Genomic DNA, 20,703 nt, shown 5'->3' on the forward strand with positions numbered 1-20,703 from the left:
CTTTCTGCCGGACTCCTTCCTAGACAGTTGCTTCCCATTCTGTATGTGTGAAATGGATTGTTCCTTCCTAAGTGGAGTACTTAGATGGCAACCACTTCAGGGCAGGAACTGTTGGCTATTCTATAATTGTCCAGTGCCTAGCACTGTAGGGCCCAGTCCTGCTGGGTCCCTAGCTACTGCCACAAGAAGCATAAATAAAGACTAAGACCTGAGATCTCATAGTATCCAAGATTGCTACCCCACGTTCCTATCAGCCCTTAAACTTACTGAGACATTCTGGGACAGGACCCTCTACACTTTGAAGGAAAGAACGGCCACACTGGGACTCAGATCTGGATTTCTGGCTTCTTTCTTCTTCCTGTTCACAGCCTGCACAAGTAAGTGGGGGGGGGGGTCTGCAGTGTTAGGGGGGGCTGATGTGGGGGAGCCTTCTGGATGGGTGGGCATGAGGCGGGATGTCCATTACTATGTAGATCTCGGCACAAAGTGGGGGTACATCTGATCTGAGTCTACTGTCCCAGAGACCCCTTCAGTCATGGGGCAAAAGCAGCTGCTACCACCATGGGTGGGGGAAGATTCCTGACTACATCTCCCAGTGGCCAGTCCCCACGCCACCTAGATTTTAGCCTGGGGACACAATTTAACCAGGAGGACTGCAGAATCTCTAACCAGCTCATCTCGCTAATGAAAACACCTGTCCGGCCACCCAAGCATTTCTTGATTCTGCCCTGATGCACAATACACAAGGTCTTGAATGCAGATCAAGCCCTCCGAAGTGGGATGCGTTGTGTTATGGGTTGCCTTCTTTCTGAGCACATCCTTCATTTGGTTGTCTTTCTTCGGATGGTTATCGTCTTTTCCGCAGACAAAGGCGGGACATTGTCAATGAAAACAAAGTTTGGGTGAAATGTGCACCAGTCTGCTGAGGCTGGCCCCTTGCGGACTAGAATTGATCTTTCAAGTCAGAGGAATATCAAAAGGATTCTCTCCTGCCGAGCAGAAGTTTTGAAACTCTAATCTCAGCAAACTTTTTAAGCTTTTCATAGAGGGTTTTTTGGGGTTTGGGGAGTGGGTTGGGGTTTTTTTTTCCCTGTGTGACAGTTCTGAATGAAACAGCTTTTCCTCGGAAAGTTCGCTGGGAGGGCCTGTCATGGTTTTTCCCCTACCACACTTATTGCACACACACAAAGTTAAAAAGTCTCCTTCACCTTGTGAACGATAGTTTATTGTGTGCGACTCTTTTCAGTGGCTCCCTTACATCTGGCTCCTTCTCCCCTTGTAAATCCCAATGGGTGTAATACTAGCTGAGCGCGGCCTTTTTATAGCAAAAGCACACACGCGTCTCATTTACCACCAGCTGACTTTGGACGCTGTATTAAAAATAATAGAACGTGCTTTCCCAAGGGCAAAGAATTGAAAATGTCCAGTGCTGACTGTATTCCTGATCACCCCGCCAGCTCCGGCTTGGTGAAGAGATTAAAGTCTGCCCTGGAAGTCGGGGATGAGAACACGGTGCTGGATTTGATCTGTACGGAGCTTAAGCACATGAACGCCACCATAGAACTATCAAATGATGACTGGATGAAGGAGCCAGACGCCCCGCTGCACCCTTTAGTGCTAGTAGGTAATGGCAACATTTTTTTTAAATGGTAAAAACAGATCCTTAAATTATCATGAGTGTTTTAATTCTGTAATGAACCAGCATTCATGAGAGGGAAGAAACTGACCAATGAAATGTTGTTTACTTGAAAATTAGATATAGTCCAAGGGCTTGTCTTCATGACACGGAAGATCGCCACTGCCGCAATCAATCTCTCGGAGTTTGATTTAGCGAGTCTAGTTAAGACTCGCTAAATCAAACTGTGGGGGTGCCCTGCCGGCGGCCGGTACTCCTGCTCTTGCAAGGAATAAGGGAAGCCAATGAGAGCATTTGCTTACGTCTGACTACTGCTGTGAGGATGCCCCCAAGCTTGGCTTAAGGTAAGCCAACTCCAGTTACGTATTTTACATAGCCAGAGCTGTGTACCTCTAGCAGAGTTGCCGGGTCTAGTGCAGACCTGGCCTAACAGGCACGGGTTTTCCATGTTATGCGCTTGCACGTTAGGCTTGCTCCAAACTTGATGATTATCACGCTTGTTTCTCCTCTTTCCTGTATTCCAGCCTGTACTCAGTGCTGGCCGTGTTTAAAACAATTGAATACATTATTCTAGCAGACAGGCCTCCATAAGTGCAGCAATCAGGTCAGGATCAAAGATCAATTTGATCTCCATGGTGAAGAGCGTTTCTCAACCCTACCTTGCATTAGAACAATTTCCAGGCAGGCGACATTCATAAATTGAACTCTGTTGGCGTCTGCCTTTCTCTATAAATTAGGGTTTGGACGAAAGCCCGTCTAACAGAGCTAAGCACTCCATCCCCTCCCTAACTGGACTAATCACAGGAATCTTTCCTATCCTAGCACTCAGGCCTCTAATTGCCAGGTTACTGAGGTGTGCTGGCTTCCCTGTCTGCCTAGTGTGCACGGGTCACTGTCACCTCCCAAGCACTCACTCGTGGCTGCGTGTGGCACTGCTGGGGCCTGCCTCAGTTTCCCCTGTGACAAAGTAAGAATTAGGTCCCTTTAATTTAGGTCTCTCTCGGTAGCTCGGCAGCTTCTTGGGCGCTTCGTCTCAGCTTCCTCTAGCAGCTGCTGCTGCTACTGTAAGCCCCAGGCTTCTTGGCTGCCAGGGTAGCTCCTGAATCTCTCTTGGAGAGTCCGAGACTCACCCGGCCTCCCTACCTGGACACCTTTGCAGTCCCGTCTGTTGGTTCAGTCTCCGGCTCCGGCTTGCCTGGTGCCTTCTGTAGCATCCCTGCCTTAGCTTGCAGCTTCCCTTTTATAGCCAGCTAAGTACCAGCCACTTCCCCTTTACCTGCGGTGGGCAGGCTTTTTGGTTTCTAGGCCTCTGGCCTTAAAGAGCAAGCCACGATCATGCCATCTCTCAGTGGCTGTGTCTAGACTGAAGAGCTTTTCCAGGTATCCAAGGAACGCATCTGCTTTTTCGGAACAGTTTCTGGAAAAGCGGACGTGTTCTGTCGGCCTCCCTGTATTCCCCTCGGTGAGAGAAAGAAGGAATGTTCCAAAAAAGGAGTTCTTTCCAAAATTTGGCCCTGTGTAGACAGGCCAAATTTCGGAAAAGCCTCTTTCGGGAAAAAAGCAGAGAAGAATATGCAAATTGTGGTTCGCAATTTATGTATCTTTTTCCAATTTTCTCGGCAGTCTAGACCAGCGGTCCCCAACCTTTTGGGGCTGCCAGGTGCCTGGGGGCGGCACCGCACATGCGCCACGCGCCCGGGGTGGGGGCCGCACATGCGCTGGGGCCCAGGGCACAAGAATGGCTGGGGCCAGCCCTGGTCACTAGGCGGCACATATAAATGCCCCAGAGGGCACCATGGCACCCACAGGCACCGCATTGGGGACCACTGGTCTAGACATAGCCAGAGTGTGCCAAAATGCTCCCAAATCACAAGATAGAAGATAGAAGAGAATCAGTCTCAAGAACAATGTGCTTATGTAAGCCACACACGTAGACTTAGACTTGAGTCAGGCAAATAATTCATAACGAAGGATTTATTGGACAAACTTTGCCTTTTTCTCCATTGCAGTTGTCTCTCATTAATTTAGTCTGTACAGCGTGAGGAGACAATCAACTGCAAGAACTCAATGTGTAATTACAGGTTGAACCTCTCCAGTCCGGCACGCTCGGAACCTGACTGGTTCCGAGCTAGAGAATTTGCCGGACCACGGGAGGTCAATGTTGTCTAGCAGCATCACCAACACTTCCACTGCTCAATGGGCTCTTAGAAGACATTTAGGGGTAAATTCGAGCTAAATAACAGCTCAGAACACTGAGAGCCAGGACTGGTGGCTGTGAGCAAACTTTATGGGACCATGGGAAACTTGGCCACACCCATGATAAGCGGACACTCAGTGAACTAAAATCATGCCGGATCGCGGATGTCGCCGGATCAAAGAGTGCTGGACTAGAGAGGTTCAACCTGCCTGAGCTGTTGTAACGGGACATCTAAGTCACATGAGTAATTTCCACAGGTAAATAACTCTCGCGGTAATTATAAACATATCCGCTCTCTTGCAATAAAGCAAACTGTCTCTGGGAATGAGAAAAGGGCCTTCGGGGGAAAGATGCCATGCTTTGTAACAAGATACATGCATCCTCCCTCTGTGTGCTCACCGCCTGAGAATGCAGTGCTGACAGAAGAATGGGTCTCTTCCTCCTTCCTCGGGGTGAGCTGTCTAGGACAGAGCAGTTTGAGAGGAAAATGAAGCGAGGAAGCAGACCCTAAAAAGTGCATCCTTACCGGGGTGGTTCGAGCAGACGTGATTCCCTGAAAGAGCAGGGGAAAGGGAAGCCTCGGTCAACCCGCTTTTAGCAAAGCATGCTGGGAAGAGAAGTCTTGGAGCCTATCAAATGCGGGATCTTCTACTGCAACTTTCGTGCTGGTAACAATAGCTCAGGATGGACGTCCCTGGTCCGGCGCCCTCGGGATCTGACCAGTCGTGGATGAGGGATTTTACTGGAGCAGGGGAGGTCATTTCTGGCCCCCTGCCCTGGGCCAGCTGCCGACCTCCTCTCTGGCTCCCTTCCCCCAGCCCCGCTGCCAGCACCACTGACCTGGCACCACCAGGCTTCCTAGCCCCACTGTGGTGCACCGGGCTCCTGGGCCCACCAGGCAGCCCTGCTGCCACACACTGGACACCTTGCCCCACTGGTCAGCCCCACAACCATGCAACGGGCTCCCTGCCCCATTGGTCAGCCTGACAGCCATGCAACAGGCACCCTGCCCCAATGGTCAGCCCCATGGCCATGCAACAGGCTCCCTGTCCCACTGGTCAGCCCCACGGCCATGCAACAGGCACCCTGCCCCACTGGTCAGTCCCACAGCCATGCAACAGGCACCCTGCCCCACTGGTCAGCCCCACAGCCATGTAACAGGCTCCCTGCCCCACTGGTCAGCCCCACAGCCATGCAACGATCACCCTGCCCACTGGTCAGCCCCACGGCCATGCAACAGGCACCTTGCCCCACTGCTCAGCCCCACAACCATGCAACAGGCTACCTGCCCCACTGGTCAGCCCCACAGCCATGCAACAATCATCCTGCCCCACTGGTCAGCCCCACAGCCATGCAACAGGCTCCCTACCCCACTGGTCAGCCCCGCAACCATGCAACAGGCACCCTGCCCCACTGGTCAGCCCCGCAGCCATGCAACAGGCTCCCTGCGCCACTGGTCAGCCCGACAGACATGCCACAGGCACCCTGCCCTTCTGGGCAGTCCCACAGCTGCACTCTGGGCTCCAGCAGCCTGACGCCCTGCCAGCCATCCATCAGGATTCCCTGCTCTGACTTCCCCGGTCCTGCCGGACCAGGGATGTTGCCGGAGCAGAGAGTCCCAGTGGAGAGATGTTCAGCCCGTACTAATGGAGGAAGTCCGTGTCTGATAAGAACACTGGCACATACGCTCTGGGGAGATTCTTCTGCTTGAAGCATTTTCATTGTATGGCAATAAAGCTCAGATTCATGGCTTCATGGCCCACGTGATGAATATTTTCCAATATTTGCTCCATTTCTCGTTTCCACAAAAACTCCTGCTGCTCTTGCACCTGCTTAATACTTTCACAGACCTCAAGCATCAGAGCTAAGATAAGGAGTCGAAAAACCCCAACATGCCTATGTAAAAATCTTCTGATTGCTAAGCCAATCCTGCGATTGTGAGTCCTCGGGAGGGACAAAATTGGAGGCTCTCATTTGAAGCCTCTACAATGTTATAAACTAACGAAGCTGTGATGAGGTGGCTTCAGGGTAATAAATTAGTAAACATGCTCTCAATTTACTCTTTTTAGTGTTGCATATGGTGCTCTTTCACATGACAATAATGAGTTTTCCTTAATAACGTGAAATCAGCTCAGACACTTTGAGTCATTATTAATAGACACACTTGATCTGAAGACGTAAAATTGCTTAATGTTTTGTTAAATGAGGTGTACTCTACAAATATTCATATTCAGAAAGCAGGATAAGATACTACAGCATATTAAAGATTAATGATTGTAAATTCCGTTGCTAATGGAGCAGGCACGTTTGGGTACGATACCTTTATGGGCCCAATCCTGCAAATGCAGCCATGAGTTATCTTAATGGATTTACTCCTATCTGTAGCAGAGTTACTTGCATAATTATTGTCAAGATCAGAACCTAACATGAAGCCCTGTTTGCTAGTCTGCAAAATAATAAAGTGAAACTTAAGCCAAGGACTTTCTCTAGGGGTATGTCTAGACTGCATCCCTCTGTCGGCAGAGGGATGCAGATTAGGCAGGTCGACATTGCAAATGAAGCAGGGATTTAAATATCCCGTGCTTAATTTGCATTAAAATGGCCGCCGTTTTTGCCGACTCAGCACTTTGTCAGCAAAAAGTGGCAGTCTAGCGGGGGATCTGTTGAGAAAGAAAGCCTTTTTTGACAGATCCTGTAAACCTCCTTGCAGGAGGCATAAGGGATCTGTCGAAAAAGGCTTTCTTTCTCAACAGATCCCCCTCTGGACAGCCACATTTTGCCGACAAAGTGCTCAGTCAGCAAAACACGGTGGCCATTTTTATGCAAATTAGGCGCAGGATATTTAAATCTCTGCCTCATTTGCAATGTTGACCTGCCTAATCTGCATCCATCTGCCGACAGAGGGATGCAGTCTAGACATACCCTTGAGGACTAAAAGGAAGAATGACAAAAACATTGAAACTAGGAAGATTTTGGGACAAATCATGGTGCAGTAAGGAAGCATTTTACTCACAACTAGTGACATTGATTTGAAAGGAACGAGACAGATCTAATTTATTTCAATTGGGCAACATGTTTTACTCATTTTTTTTTAATGGAAAAGGGCATTTGGGAGGGCCCAATCATGTTTGCCAAATTTGTGTCGAATTCAAAGAATAGGTTCAATTTGGGGGAAAAATCAGAAGAGTCAACATGTTTCTTTTTCACATTTTTGTTTTGGTGTCGATTTTTACTTTGAAATGGCATTTTGATGTCAATTTTGACCAATTAAAAAAAAAACACACACACACAGAAAAAAGATGAAAAACACCCAAAATGGCCAAATCCAAATGGAAACCTTGAATAATGTTTTGGTCCATTCAAAACAAAACAATTTAATTTGATCAAAAAGAATTGTTTCAGTGGAATCAAACCAGTGTTTTGGGCAGAGTTTTGGGGATTTTTCAGCTTATCCCGCAAAGACTAAAAATGCATTATTCGCTCACCTCTGCCCATCCTCATCAACTAATCAGAAACTGATCTCCTATGAACATCTGTTCCTGCTCTCCATACTAATAGACTGATGCAGAAAAGAGCATCAAAATCATAATATTTAAAGGCAGCCAAAAGAACACAGCTTTCCAGGGTTGTGGAGTGATCCTGCATCATCACTAATCTAATTCCTGACCAAGTCATAACAAAAATGAATTTTCCCATGCCAAAAGAGCAAAAGATATGTGTCAGTCTTGAGTATTTATTTTTTGTTAAGAAAAACAACACAGAAAGAACGAAGTCCCAGGTGTCTCTAGACTACAAGGATTTTTTCGAAAAAAGTGGCCTTGTTTCGAAAAATCTTTACCTGCATCTAGACTGCTGCCACGTTCTTTCGAAAGTAAATCAAAAGAACATGGCAGTTTTTTCGACCATGGAAGAGGAAGAATGCCTTTTTTCAAAAGTGCTTTTTCGAAAAAAGGCGCTATGTAAGGCAAACTGTGCTTTTTCGAAAGAGAGAGTCCAGGCTGCCTGGGTTTTCTCTTTCAAAAAAGTGGCTTGCTTTTTTGAAAGTACTGATTATAGTCTAGACACTCTTTTTTGAAAGAGGCTTTTTTGAAAGTATCTTTGGAAAAAGCCTCTTTAGAAAAAGGCGTGTAGTCTAGCCGTAGTCCATGTTGCAGGAAGGAAGAGAATCTTGTACTTTTAACAATGAAGTTCATGGCATGTCAACAGCCACATTCCCTATAAGCTGAGAGTGTGGTCAGTTGCCAGGAGAGATTCAGGTGCTACCCAGCTGATTAGCAGTGCACCCAAACCCACCAGCATGTGTTTCTACTAGTGGTACACATCTGCACGCACCTTGGTGCACATAAAAAATTATTCTGCACATTGGTCTACATCTCATTTAAGTTCCACTGAGCATGTATTGGTGGTAATCTATTGGGGAAGCAGTGTGGCCTAGCATGCAGGGTGCTGAATTGAGATACTTAGAAGACACTGTTCTGCGCCCGGCGTCTGTAGAACAGCATAATTACTTGATGTGAAACCCAGTCACCGCTAATGGCTCTTTTGTGCTCAGAAGCATACGAGAGTAGATAGCACTGGAAATATGGATCATCATCTCAAAAAAATCAGACTCCTAGATAACCCACTGTCGTTTTACACAGACTCCAGAGGACTATAAGGGTGGGTCTAGACTACAGGTTTTTTTCGAAAAAAGTAGACTTTTTTCGAAAAAACTTCACCTGCATCTAAACTGCAGCTCCTTTCTTTTGAAAGTAAATTGAAAGAACGTGGCAGTTTTTTCGATCGCGGTCAACCTCATTTTACAAGGAATGATGCCTTTTTTTCGAAAGTGCTCTTTCGAAAAAAGGCGCTATTGCATGCAAACTGTGCTTTTTCGAAAGAGAGCGTCTCAACTCTCTTTCAAAAAAGCTGCTCGCTTTGTCGGTAAATCTGCTTGTAGTCTAGATGCTCTCTTTCAAAAGAGGCTTTTTCGAACGTATCTTTCAGAAAAGCCTCTTTCGAAAGAGGCTTGTAGCCTAGACATACTGCAAGTGATGTCAATTCATACAGCCAGGAAAAAAGAGACGTTAAAGGCCTGTGGGGATGGGGGTGGGATTCTTTTAGTATGGGAACATTTTCCTGCCAGACTACGCCGGTCTCTTTCTCTGCCAACCTGCTGTCTGGAATTAAAAGTGGGCATTTAATCACAGAGGTGCTGACACAAACCCGCACTGTGAACATTTGACCTTCGCTACCTCCTTGTGATTACATACATACATATGTATGTATATAGAACTAGGCATATGACCATCGCTGTATCAAGTAACCATTATCATCTGACCCGCCTGGAGTTATAAATACCACAACAATAGAGCCCTCAATTACAATTGGACAATGGTGCCGGGACAATGGAAATAACTAGCTATAAAAGACCATCGCTCCTTGCAGCGAGGTCTTGCACGAAAATAAGCTGCCATGGATGAGCTGCCAGGACCTGTCACGGAGAAGCTTCAGATCCTACCCAGAGTGGAATCAGACACCCCACTAATGGCTCACGCTCCGGCAGAGAAGTACTACACAGCCCTAGTCACGGGAGACCTGCGAAACCTCCAGGTCGTGACTGATAGATACTACGAAGACGTCAATGTGATTTTTGAGATCAGCCAAAACGAGCTGGAATGGCAGGTGAAAAGCCAGGCGTCCTATGGACTGTCAGGTACTCTCGTGGCTTCAAAAGCCAGCGGGCACTGACTAACACCGACCGAGAGCAAGGTGCCCTGTGTGCAGAGGCAATTTGTGACCCTCTGGTTTTGAAGGCGCTTGCTAATAGGTTTCAGAGGGGTCTGATTTCTTCCGAGACGGATGATACCGTCTGCTCAGTGGATGCAGGGCGTGTGCTAAATGTTTGCAGTCTCACACTGTTTGCAAGTGCTCTAGACAGGGCCTGGTGCTGCAAAGTCTAACAACTCTAAGCTAAAATGCTTGGTGATTTAGGAGCCGGACGGGTTTTTAAGAGTGCACTTGGGGAGGGGGCGTTGGATCATCGTAGCCAAGGTGCTCGTACCAAAGAGAGTCCCAGATCATGTTGCTCACAAGCAGCATTGCAGGCGAGGCAGGAGGATAAAAGGGCGCAGAGCCAATCTGCAGCAGGGGGCGCTTGGCAGAGGGTACCTGGGGTGTCTGAGGTCACATTGACATCGGGCACACAGAGGGCAGAGCAACCGGCACATTTCTGAGGGCTGGCTTCACCCAGGAATGCGGAGGCCGGGAAGCCAGTCACCTGAAAGGAATGCACACATCTCGTCCTTTGCAAATCCCAACTCCAGCGCTGCCAAGGCAGTTGTCCGGGGCAGGGCCACAAGGTGTTACATTCCCACTCGGCTCCATTGCTTCAGGCCCAGTGTGTGTCCAGCCAGCGCCGGCTGCCCCCCTGGATGAACAGAAAGCCACCCGGGGGCCAGCTACCGCTTCCAACAGGTTCCAAATCGGTATTGGATGCAGGTGGGTAATTAATGAGCTGTCTTTGAAAACTTCTCAGCGGGGGCTCCGGGGAAGAAGTTAAGTTGGTGAATAAGGGACCTTCTGCAGCTCATTACAGGCACAATATCGATTCTTCCATCATTATAAGACGGTATTCCCGCCATGTTAAATCCGGCCCATTGATGTGCATTCACTGGGGAATTTTTTTTTCCCCGATAGCCACCGCTGCTCAGAGTGGCTAACAACCTTCCACGGGCCTTTTTGAAAGCCCCCTCTGTTTTCAGAGCACGGAAAAAATGTACAGCATACCGCTCGGTTTTATTCAGCAAAAAGGCAGTGGCTCCACACACAGAGAACTTAAAAGGCGGAGGAGAAATAAACTAGAATCGTGTTGCATGAGGAGCCAGGAGTCCTTCCCCCAGAGCAATGTGCATAAAAGAGCTGTGAACGCTCAGGCATTTTCCGCAGGCCAAAACTTTCTCATCTTCCTTTTCCTGGGCACTGTGAGCCAGGCAGGAGAGAGAACCGGCGGGTGCCATGTCTCTTTGTTTTGCTTCGTATTTTAATTGCTCAGGTCAAGTCAACCTCAACACAGTTGGGTTGACAAGAGTTGTCTTACGCTGGCTATGTCTACGCTTCTGGGTTTTTTCCAGGAAAAGGTACACAAATTGCAATTTGCATACCTTTTGCCGATTCTTTTTTCAGAAGAGGCTTTTGCGACATTTGGCCCATCTACACTGGACCAAAAGTGGGAAAAACCTCCCCTTATTCCTCTCATAGGGCTCATCTAGAGTACACGGACAATTTGAAACAGGATATGCAAATTCCGCGGGAATTTGCATATCTTCTTCCGATCTCACTTTCGAAAGCGGAAGGTATACACAGCTTTTTGAAAAAGGGGGGGTGCTGAAAAAATGTGTCTTGACTACTTTCACTTTCGAAAGCTCCCCTTTCGAAAGCGAGATCGGAAAAAGATATGCAAATTCCAGCAGGATCCTCTTTTGAATCTTCTGCGTAGTCTAGATGAGCCCAAAATGAGGCATACAGGGCTTCTGAAAGAGTGCATCTACACTTCCAAAAAAAATTTTGGAAGAGCATACACGTTCCCTGGATGCGGCGGAGTGTAGACACAGGCCTCACTGTGAAAGGGCCCTCACTTAAATTTGGCTCCTATTACTGCAATTTCCTTCTCTATGCTTATCTCTTTACACCACATCCCCGAGTGGCGCAGAGTCACTGTCTACGTACGCAGGTGGACACGGCATCATTCTAGATACGGGAGTTGCTTACGCCAACTTTGGCTTCCTTTCGGGAGTCACACCACACTGTCCAGCACGGTTGGTACTATTGATAAGAACTCTCTGGGGAGGAAGCAGGAGCTAAGTGTGAACACACAAGTGATTTTATAACTGCGGCAGCTGCATGCCGCCATAAGTTAGGGTGAAAATATTTTGTAGTGAGAAGTGGCCTTTCTACAGCTGCAAAGTATAATAGTTACAGGAGAGCAGTTTGCAAAGATCTAAAAGGGTGTCACAAGGAGGAGGGAGAAAAAATTGTTCTCCTTGGCCTCTGAGGACAGGACAAGAAGCAACGGGCTTAAATTGCAGCAAGAGAGGGTTAGGTTGGACATTAGGAAAAACTTCCTACCTGTCAGGGTGGTAAAACACTGGAATAAATTGCCCAGGGAGATTGAGGAATTTCCATCACTGGAGATATGGAAGGGCAGGTTGGACAGACACCTGTCAGGGATGGTCTTGTTCAGGGTTTCCCAACCTATGACTCGAGACCCAAATATGGGTCGCCATTACATTTCAAAAGGGTCGTCAGGTCGATGTCTCCCCAGGTGGCTCTTAAGGAGCCATTCACACATGTTTTTTTAATTGCCCTGGGTCACCAAGTCTTCCTGAATTCTCAAAATGGGTTCCCATCTGGAAAAGGTTGGGAACCGCTGGTCTAGATGGTGCTTGGTCCTGCCGGGAGGGCAGGGGACTGGTCTTGATGACCTCTCGAGGTCCCTTCCTGTTTTATGACACTGTATAAAATAACAGGCCACTCCACCTTGAATGATCCCTTAGCATAAGTAGTTAGCACATATTTAAGCCACTCAACCCTGTATTTAGTGCAGAGAACCTGTCCCAGACATGAGAACGAGTTCTGAGTAGCTCAAAAACTGGTCCGCTCACCAACAGAAGTTAGTCCAATAAAAAGTATCACCCGCCCTCCTACACCTTGTCTGTCTGGTGCAGAAGGGAAAGTCTCTGACATCTGTGTCTGTTACTGACCCCACTGTAATGATCACAGGAAGGGAGGCCCGGCTACCCCTTTGCAGATTGGAAATGGAGACACTTAAAAATTAAGGGACATGCCCAAAGCCACACAGGAAGACTGTGGCAGAACATGGCTCTCAGGAACCCCTGCCCTGTGCCCTTCCCATCAGTCCATCCTTCTCATGTTCTTCTCTCTCTGCCCGCCAGGCCTGTGGTCTCTAGAGTACAAGAGGGAACTGACCACCCCACTGTGCATCACTGCCAGACACGGCCACGCTGCTTGCCTCCGTCACCTGCTGTTCTGGCGGGCAGACCCCAACGTGGCTCCGGGAGGCCGGAGCGCTCTGCACGAGGCCTGTGAGGGGGGCCACACAGACTGCGTGGAGCTCCTCCTGGAGCACAAAGCCAACCCCAACCTCCTGAGCGATGATGGCTTGGCCCCACTGCACCTGTGCACCGACCAGAACACGTTGGGGTAAGAAGGGGCTGGGCCCGGCTGCCTGCACCCTCCCGCCACCTCCTCCCCTGCTATTAACCTCCACCAGCGTTCCCTGTAAGCTGAGCGCTTGGGCGGCCACCCAGGAAACTCAAGGGCCACCCAGCTGATCAGCAGAGCGCCCTTAGTTGGCAGCATGTGTTTCTATTGGTGGTGCACATTCCTTGGTGCACATAACAAAAATTATTCCACACATGGGTGGCAAAAAACAGCAGGGACGTTGAGCACCACCCCCTTGCAACTACAGCATTCATTTAGCCTCCACCAGGCCGTCAATTCTTCTCTCCATGGGCCTGGTCCAGTGCCCCTAGGAGCCTGCACAAAGACTCCTCTAGCCCCGATGGCGGCTTCGAGGCATCCTGCCCCAAGCAACGTGCCATTTCCTGAGTTGCAAAGTGACAATGCATGGAGGTGCAGGGCAATTCAGGTTGAGAGAAGGCAGATAAAATCGACTGCTCCTTACACACTAGCTGGACACCCTGGGTCTAGTCAGCACCTTCTCTCCTGGTTCTCTTAACAACAGGAATTCGGTTTTACTACGTGATAGCCCCCAGGGCCGCTCCACATGCCCCCGGCCCCCAGTCGGTTCGGTTTAGGAACAGGCTATACTATTGAGCACAGGTCTAGTTCTGCATGGGTTCACAGGTCTAGTTCTGCAAGTCAAATATTGTGACTTGGGGGGTAGGGCTCAGAGGGGTGGCCATGTTAGTCTGTAACTTTAAAAACCACGAGGAGTCCTGTGGCACCTATTACCTGGTCGACACGAGGGTGTTATTTCAAAATAATCCTCCCCCCCCCCCAGTCGAATTAATAAGCGGTGCATCCACACAACCAAGCCTGTTCTTTCGAAATAACAGGCCACTTATTTCAAAATCGGTACTCCCGCTTTCCTGGGGGAAAAATATAAGAACATAAGAATGGCCGTACTGGGTCAGACCAAAGGTCCATCTAGCCCAGTAGCCTGTCTGTCAATAGTGGCCAGCACCAGGTGCCCCAGAGGGGTGGACCGAAGACAATGATCAAGCGATTTGTCTCGTGCCATCCTTCTCCAGCCTCTGACAAACAGAGGCCAGGGACACCATTTCTAGCCCCTGGCTAATAGCCTTTTATGGACCTAACCTCCATGAAATTATCTAGCTTCTCTTTAAACTCTGTTCTAGTCCTAGCCTTCACAGCCTCCTCTGGCAAGGAGTTCCACAGGTTGACTACACGCTGTGTGAAGAACTTTCTTTTATTAGTTTTAAACCTGCTACCCATTAACTTCATTTGCTGTCCTCTAGTTATTCTATTAAAATAATTGTTCTAATAACGCCAATTCCGGAATTGTTCTTTCAAAAGAGCAGTGCGGTGGATGCTCTGTGGCCACTCTTTCAAAATAATGACTTCCTGGCGTCATTTGAAGCAATGACTCCGCAGGGCTTCTTGGAGCGCTAAGCCGGAGGTTGTGCATCCAAATGAACAGACCCTGCCTCAGACTGATTTCTAGGCTTCTCTGGGGTGTGTTTGAGTTTGTAAAATCAGGAGTTATTACATCAAATTTAGGGATTTCGAAATAGTGCCCTAGTGTAGACGTGCCCTTAGAGACTCACCAAATGTGTGTGTGTATATATAGGATCACAAACTTTCCTGGGTAAAATCACGCACTTCCTCGGGTGCGTGAAGGTGGTAACTGTGGAGAGCACCCTCCCTCACCCACACCCAATGGGGCAAGAATGGCCAAGGAACGTGCTAATGATTCAGTGCATTCTCCGGGTAATCTCAGCAAGCAGAGCCCGTAAGGGTCCTGGCAGGTTTTCAAGCAGCCGTCTGTTGGAATCGCTACCGCAGGGGTGTGGTAATGGGAATAAGGCAAACCTTCGTGCAGGAGTGAACTCCTTTAGCTATGGTGTGGCCCCATGCATGGAAGGAGATACCCATTTTGCCCTTTCCGTCTTGCAACAAAAACTCTACTAGTTCTAGCCCAATCAAGGAACATCTGAAACCTCAGGAAGCGTCCACGTGCCCTGGGTTGGTGCAGAATAGATTAAGACATTAAAAAAAAATCACATTCGTCCCGGCTGCGATCTAAGCCACGTTTCAGCTCAGTCTGACTTGACATGTCTGGATCATTAAAACTTGGAAAGCATTTTTTTTTAGAAAGCTGAGCTGCCTTGATATCTTAGCAACGCGGCTTTGCTAGTGCAGTGAACTTCGTTACCTGCCCGTTTCAACGAAAGGCTACCCTGGTTTCAAACCCATCCCTTTTCGACCAGCGGAGACACGACACAACACGAGGTTGTGGGTCTTGGATAACCAAGGTGTCAAACAAGTGTTTGCAAGCAGAAATCTCGCAAGCATCTCATCAAAACAGGAATCTTTACAAAGCACCGAAAGGGATTCAACCACAATCTATGGGTGGATCAAAGAACAACTTGATGAGGCCACTTGATGATGTCTTGTGTGAAAACGACTTTCCAAGAGGGTAGCTGGACGGATATTGTGCTGTGATACTGAGCTGCAATCGCCAAGAAAGGGCCGGCGTTTTCCCCCCATGCATCTCTATCAGAACAGAATTAGTCCTTACATTTCCCTTTTCATATTTTCTCTCTTAAAACCGAAAGTTTGGTCCACAAGTGCATGAGTGAAAATAATGACTTACTCCAGCTTTCCGATTATAACTATTTATGTGTCCACATGCCAGATTCACTCTCTCGATCAGAAAGATGCTGGAGATGAGGGGGGAGAGTTTTACTTGCTGGCACAACACGGAAAAGTCTCCTGCCCGGCTCCGGTAGTCGCTCTCCAAGCTGAGGTGATGGCCGTGGTTTTTCAGGAGTGGGGAGGCAGAAGGGAAATGGCATTGGAACGGCACACCTGCAATCCAAGTTCCAGACAGAGGCAACGTGGACCCAGCTGAGTTGTAAGCCCTTGAATATTGGGGCTTTATCATGGAAATGGTGGCAAGCCCTCAACTAAAGCAGTGCTACCCGGGGCCTCTAACTCTACCTTGAAGGATCAAAAATTATTAGACAGGTTTTGAGGTTTCGCCCACAGCTTTTCAATTGCAAAGACTTTTGCTAAAGTTAGACGCTGCCGGGGTCACGTTTGGGTAACATAAACATTCTGTCTGATTAAGAGACTCTACTTTCCCTGATTTTGAGTAGTAGGATTTTACGTCGTCCTTAATTTTTCACTGACAGCAGAGAGCAGGTCACTGACCTACATACAGAGCTATTTTATTTTGCTCCCTCTTGCTAACAATGGCCAGAACACCGATGTGTCGGGTTCCTCTGTATTCCCGTATAGTCGGCAATTCACCATGGGGCAGGACTTAAAACCTTTGAGCCTCTGAGTGACTGGGATAAAAAAAAATTATCTGGGCTTCCTTCCAGCCATTTGAGCTTCAGAATCCATGAGAATTCAACCAAAAAAAAAAAAAAGGGATATCAGAGCTTTAATCTAGGAGCTTTTTGAAGAGATTTTTAAAAAAGTTCCAGTAAAGTTCACTCTTGCCTTCTTCGCTTTAGGAGCCAGGCATGCCAACTTCGCCCTATTTAGTAGCGAGTTCCTCTCCTTGACCTCCTTTTTTCAGCCGAGATAATTAACATGGTGGGGTAAGCCGAATCTCTAAATTTACTGCACTCTGTCTTTTTTTATTCCCCTTTTGCTAAAGGTGGGATGATTAAAAAGAGGAGAATTGAGTTGATTTTTTTTCCTCTTTCAAAGAGACTCAAATTGAGGGGGAGAAAAAGGCCTTTGCTTCTAAACGTTATCTGCAGCGCCGGAAGGAAATAAACACAGGAGCCTAGAAAGAGTCAGGTGCGCGTCAGAAGGCCGGGGCAGGACTACCAGGGTCGATGGGACATTTCTGTCAGGTCTGGAGACCCCGTCGCATGAAATGACAAGATCCATTGGTTTCCATGAGGAACATGAGCATTTGCGCTGGGCGGGCGGGCCCGCGTGTGAGGTTGGGGCCTTCCAGTCATACATCTCCTGCTTTCCACATGAAAAGCCATTCTGCCTTGCTCTACCCCATTGCTTCTGGAGCAGCACCATGGACTGGAAGCCAGCAATGGGAGAGGATGGAGCTGGGATCTGGACACTCCCCGTTCTAGCTTTCCTCCTGGCTTTCTGAGTGGTACTGATGCTCTGGGACTCCTTCCCATTGCCAACTGCAGCTGAAGGTTGGTGCCATCACAACCAGCCACATCACCTGTCATGGTGGCTTTTAGAGACCCCCCTCCATAGCTGGAAAAGGCTGTAGCCTTCCAACACCCCCTCCACTTCCTTCCCAGCAGCAGGGACAAAACCAGGAGGCTCCAGGAGAAAGCCACTGTTGCGTGCATCCGTGCCACGCGCAAACAGACGTATCCGGCGATACAGTCTAGAGAAGCAGGGTGAGCAAACCATTGAATCGCAGAGTTGTTATCCACAGGTGTCCACCAATAAGGGGCGGATACGCCTCTCCTCTCTCAGGGAGCTTACAACGTTTCCCCTCGTTTTCCCCCCTCGATGTTTCCATAGCTGTTACATTAGTCACTTTCGGCTAATTTTATTTACATAACTTTTCTTTAATGGAAAGATGTAGCAGGGACCCCTGAAAAAATAGAGTGCTGAACTCTGATATGTGCAAGGGATGTTATCCAACATAGATCAGAGTTACACATTGGTTGACTGGAATCAGTTGCCTAGGGGGGTTGTGGAATCTCCATCACAGGAGATATTGAAGAGCAGGTTGGACAGACACCTGTCAGGGATGATCTAGACCAGTGTTTCTCAACCCGTGGTAGGAGTACACTTAGGGGTACTTGAGAGAAGTCTGGGGGTTAGGTCAAAATAACAGACGGCTTATTCTGAAATCGGTAAACCTCATTCTACAAGGAACAGCTATTATTTCAAATAGCTATTTCAAAATAAGGAGTCTGTAGATGCTCCACTGATGCTATTTCACAATAGCCCCTTACCAGGGTCATAAGAACATAAGAACGGCCATACTGGGTCAGACCAAAGGTCCATCTAGCTCAGTAGCCTGTCTGCCAACAGTGGCCAGCACCAGGTGCCCCAGAGAGGGTGGACCGAAGACAATGATCAAGCGATTTGTCTCCTGCCATCCCTCTCCAGCCTCTGACAAACCGAGGCCAGGGACACCAATTCTATCTCCTGGCTAATAGCCTTTTATGGACCTAACCTCCAGGAAATTATCTAGCTTCTCTGTAAACTCTGTTATAGTCCTAGCCTTCACAGCCTCCTCTGGCAAGGAGTTCCACAGGTTGACTACACGCTGTGTGAAGAAGAACTTTCTTTTATTAGTTTTAAACCTGCTACCCATTAATTTCATTTGGTGAAAATTTGGGTCATTTTAAGTTATTCCTCCCCAGTGCCTCCTGGGGCTCTAAATCGAGATAGCACGTCTACATTAGGGTAGCCTGCCTCGGACTCATTTTGAGGTTTCCCTACAGTGTAGACGTGCTATTTTGAAATAAGCTATCTCAGAATAACTATTCTGGAACAGCGTATTTCAAAATAAGCGTTCAGTGTAGTCGTTCCATTAGAGGAGAAGGAAAACTTTTACGCGCAGCAACAGTTCTGCAAAGGGTTAGTTTTCATGCAGGTAGTTCTGGGAGAGGGTTTCGTCCACTCTTTTTTTTTTTAAGGCTTCAGACACTTGCACAAAAATGGCAGAGAGTCCAACGAAGTCCATCAATCCCAGCTACCTGCATCCTAATCCAGTTGTTTCCATGGCAGGCAGCTAGTGTCACAAAGGAGCACATTTGCTAAACTTTGAGTGAGTGAATAGTCCTGCCTACTTTAGTTGGAGAAGTGGCCTTGTGGTCAAGGTGTTGATCTCGGACTGACTGTGCTATAAATGCTCTATTACCTTTGTCTTCTCTATTTAGATTGTAAACTCCTAAGCAGAGACTGTCTTACTCTCAGTGTACACCGTGTTTATCACAAAGGGGCCCTGATTTTGGTGGGGTCCTCGACCATAATACGAGTACAACCTCAGCGTAATGAACCCATCAAGATCCAAGCCATTTTTCATTATAACCAGGGGTTCATTACAGTGAACGAACAATCAAAGCAAACGATAAACTGCTGCAGTAAGTTAATGAAGTCGCCTTGGACAAAGGCATTCGCTAAATTAATTAAATATCGTAAAGTTAAGATTTTGTCCTGGATATTTTTAGTACAAGTCACGGAGACGCAATAAACAAAACTTCATGGAAGTCTGTGGTCTGTCCATGGGAAGGTAGAGACAGTCCGGGGCTGGACTCAGGGGTCGGTTTCTGCACACTCCACAAACCGTCTGCAGGCTTCTGTGAACTTTTTTCATTGCCCGCAACCTGTCTGTGACTTGTACTAAAAATATCTGTGAGAAAATCTTAACTTTACGCATGTGCCGCATCCTTTTTTTTTATATACAGAACAGAAAGTTGGGATCCAGGGACCGAGTTTATTATAGTCAAGGTTCATTATTAGGAAAGCCGTTTTAGCTAGAGCAGGCTGTAGTAATATTACACACTTCTTTATGTGCTAGCAGCAGCAGCAGATGGATTTTAAGGGTGACCTGGAAAGGAGAAATTAATCATGTTTACTTTTGCTACTGACCAGGTTGCAGGGAGCTATTTCCCACAAGTATAATCTAACTTTTTTCCATTATTCCCCACAGGTTTGTTAAGTCAGCCAGCTGTTTCCGTGTTCATTGTAGATGGCCCAGAATATATCATTCTGGGATGTCACCCCAATCCAAACACACCACGCTAGCACTGAGCCAACCCACAGAGTCACTAAGTCAGTATGGTTGTAATTCCGAGTGTGGGCACTGTGCACAGCCCCTACCGCTAAGGCTGCCAAACGATTTGGATGAAAAAAACAAGCAACAGCTGTGAAACTGACCACGTACTCATCCATTTCATTCCGCTGTCACAGATGCTCCTCAGACAACAGTCCAGCCTCGCCACAGACAAGTCTAAGGCAGGAGGGGGACCTAGTTCAAAATTTTGGAGTGCCCCCCCCCATCAAAAACTATTGCCCACTCCTGCCTGACTGTATCCAAGCACACGCCGCTCTTGGACCACTATGGCAGCAAACAGCACCCTCCTGGCTATTCCTAGTGCCTCCTGTGTCAGGGGGAAGGAGTGATGCCTACCTAGATTGCCCAGATGGGGTGGGTATCATTTGGCCTCCCAAGCATCAGTAACAGGGCAGCCTTAGAGTAAAGCTAGAGAACCAATGAAAAAACAAGGCAGTGAAATTCATCTCCTGCCACGTCACGTCTGTAGCCAAAAGAGGTCCTGGGAGCTTGCGATGAGGAAACAGGGAACTGTGAGCAGGACCAGAGAGGCCCCAGTATAGCTGCTGCGGGACACACAATTCAAGAAGGAGGTTGATCAGTCGGAGAGGGGCAGAGAAGAGCCTGGAGAATGATGAAAGGGTTAGAAAACATGGCAGAAAAGATGAGTGATGCACTCTGAGGAGCTCCGTCTATGTAGCTTTTCAGTGAGACGATTAAGAGGCAACTTGATGACAGTCTACGAACACACACGGTGGGACAAATACTTCGAGCGAGAAAGGATAACACGATAAAGACCGAAAAGGAGGCATACGTTTTTATCGGTGAGAGCATTGGATCTTTGGAGCGACTTTCCAAGACAAAACAAAGAGCAGT

The 20,703-nt window shown here is 47.9% G+C and overlaps 1 protein-coding gene across 3 annotated transcripts in view; it reads left to right on the top strand.

Annotated features, from left to right (window-relative positions):
- The first annotated feature begins 1,123 nt into the window (after positions 1-1,123).
- Positions 1,124-20,703, top strand: part of ASB18 (ankyrin repeat and SOCS box containing 18) — a 38,256-nt gene continuing 18,676 nt past the window's right edge. Inside the window, exons 1-3 of one of the 3 annotated variants that reach the window (XM_006127472.4) lie at positions 1,124-1,614; positions 9,384-9,528; positions 12,767-13,034. In XM_006127472.4, coding sequence (XP_006127534.2) covers positions 1,420-1,614; positions 9,384-9,528; positions 12,767-13,034 — 608 coding nt within the window. In that variant the 5' untranslated portion in view covers positions 1,124-1,419. Of the gene's footprint in view, positions 1,625-8,714; positions 9,529-12,766; positions 13,035-20,703 lie in introns of those variants that run through there. The other 2 variants (XM_075934046.1, XM_075934045.1) reach the window with 2 other exon arrangements.

Source organism: Pelodiscus sinensis, chromosome 7 (genome assembly GCF_049634645.1).
Source record: "Pelodiscus sinensis isolate JC-2024 chromosome 7, ASM4963464v1, whole genome shotgun sequence".
In the NCBI taxonomy this organism is placed as follows: Eukaryota; Metazoa; Chordata; order Testudines; family Trionychidae; genus Pelodiscus; species Pelodiscus sinensis.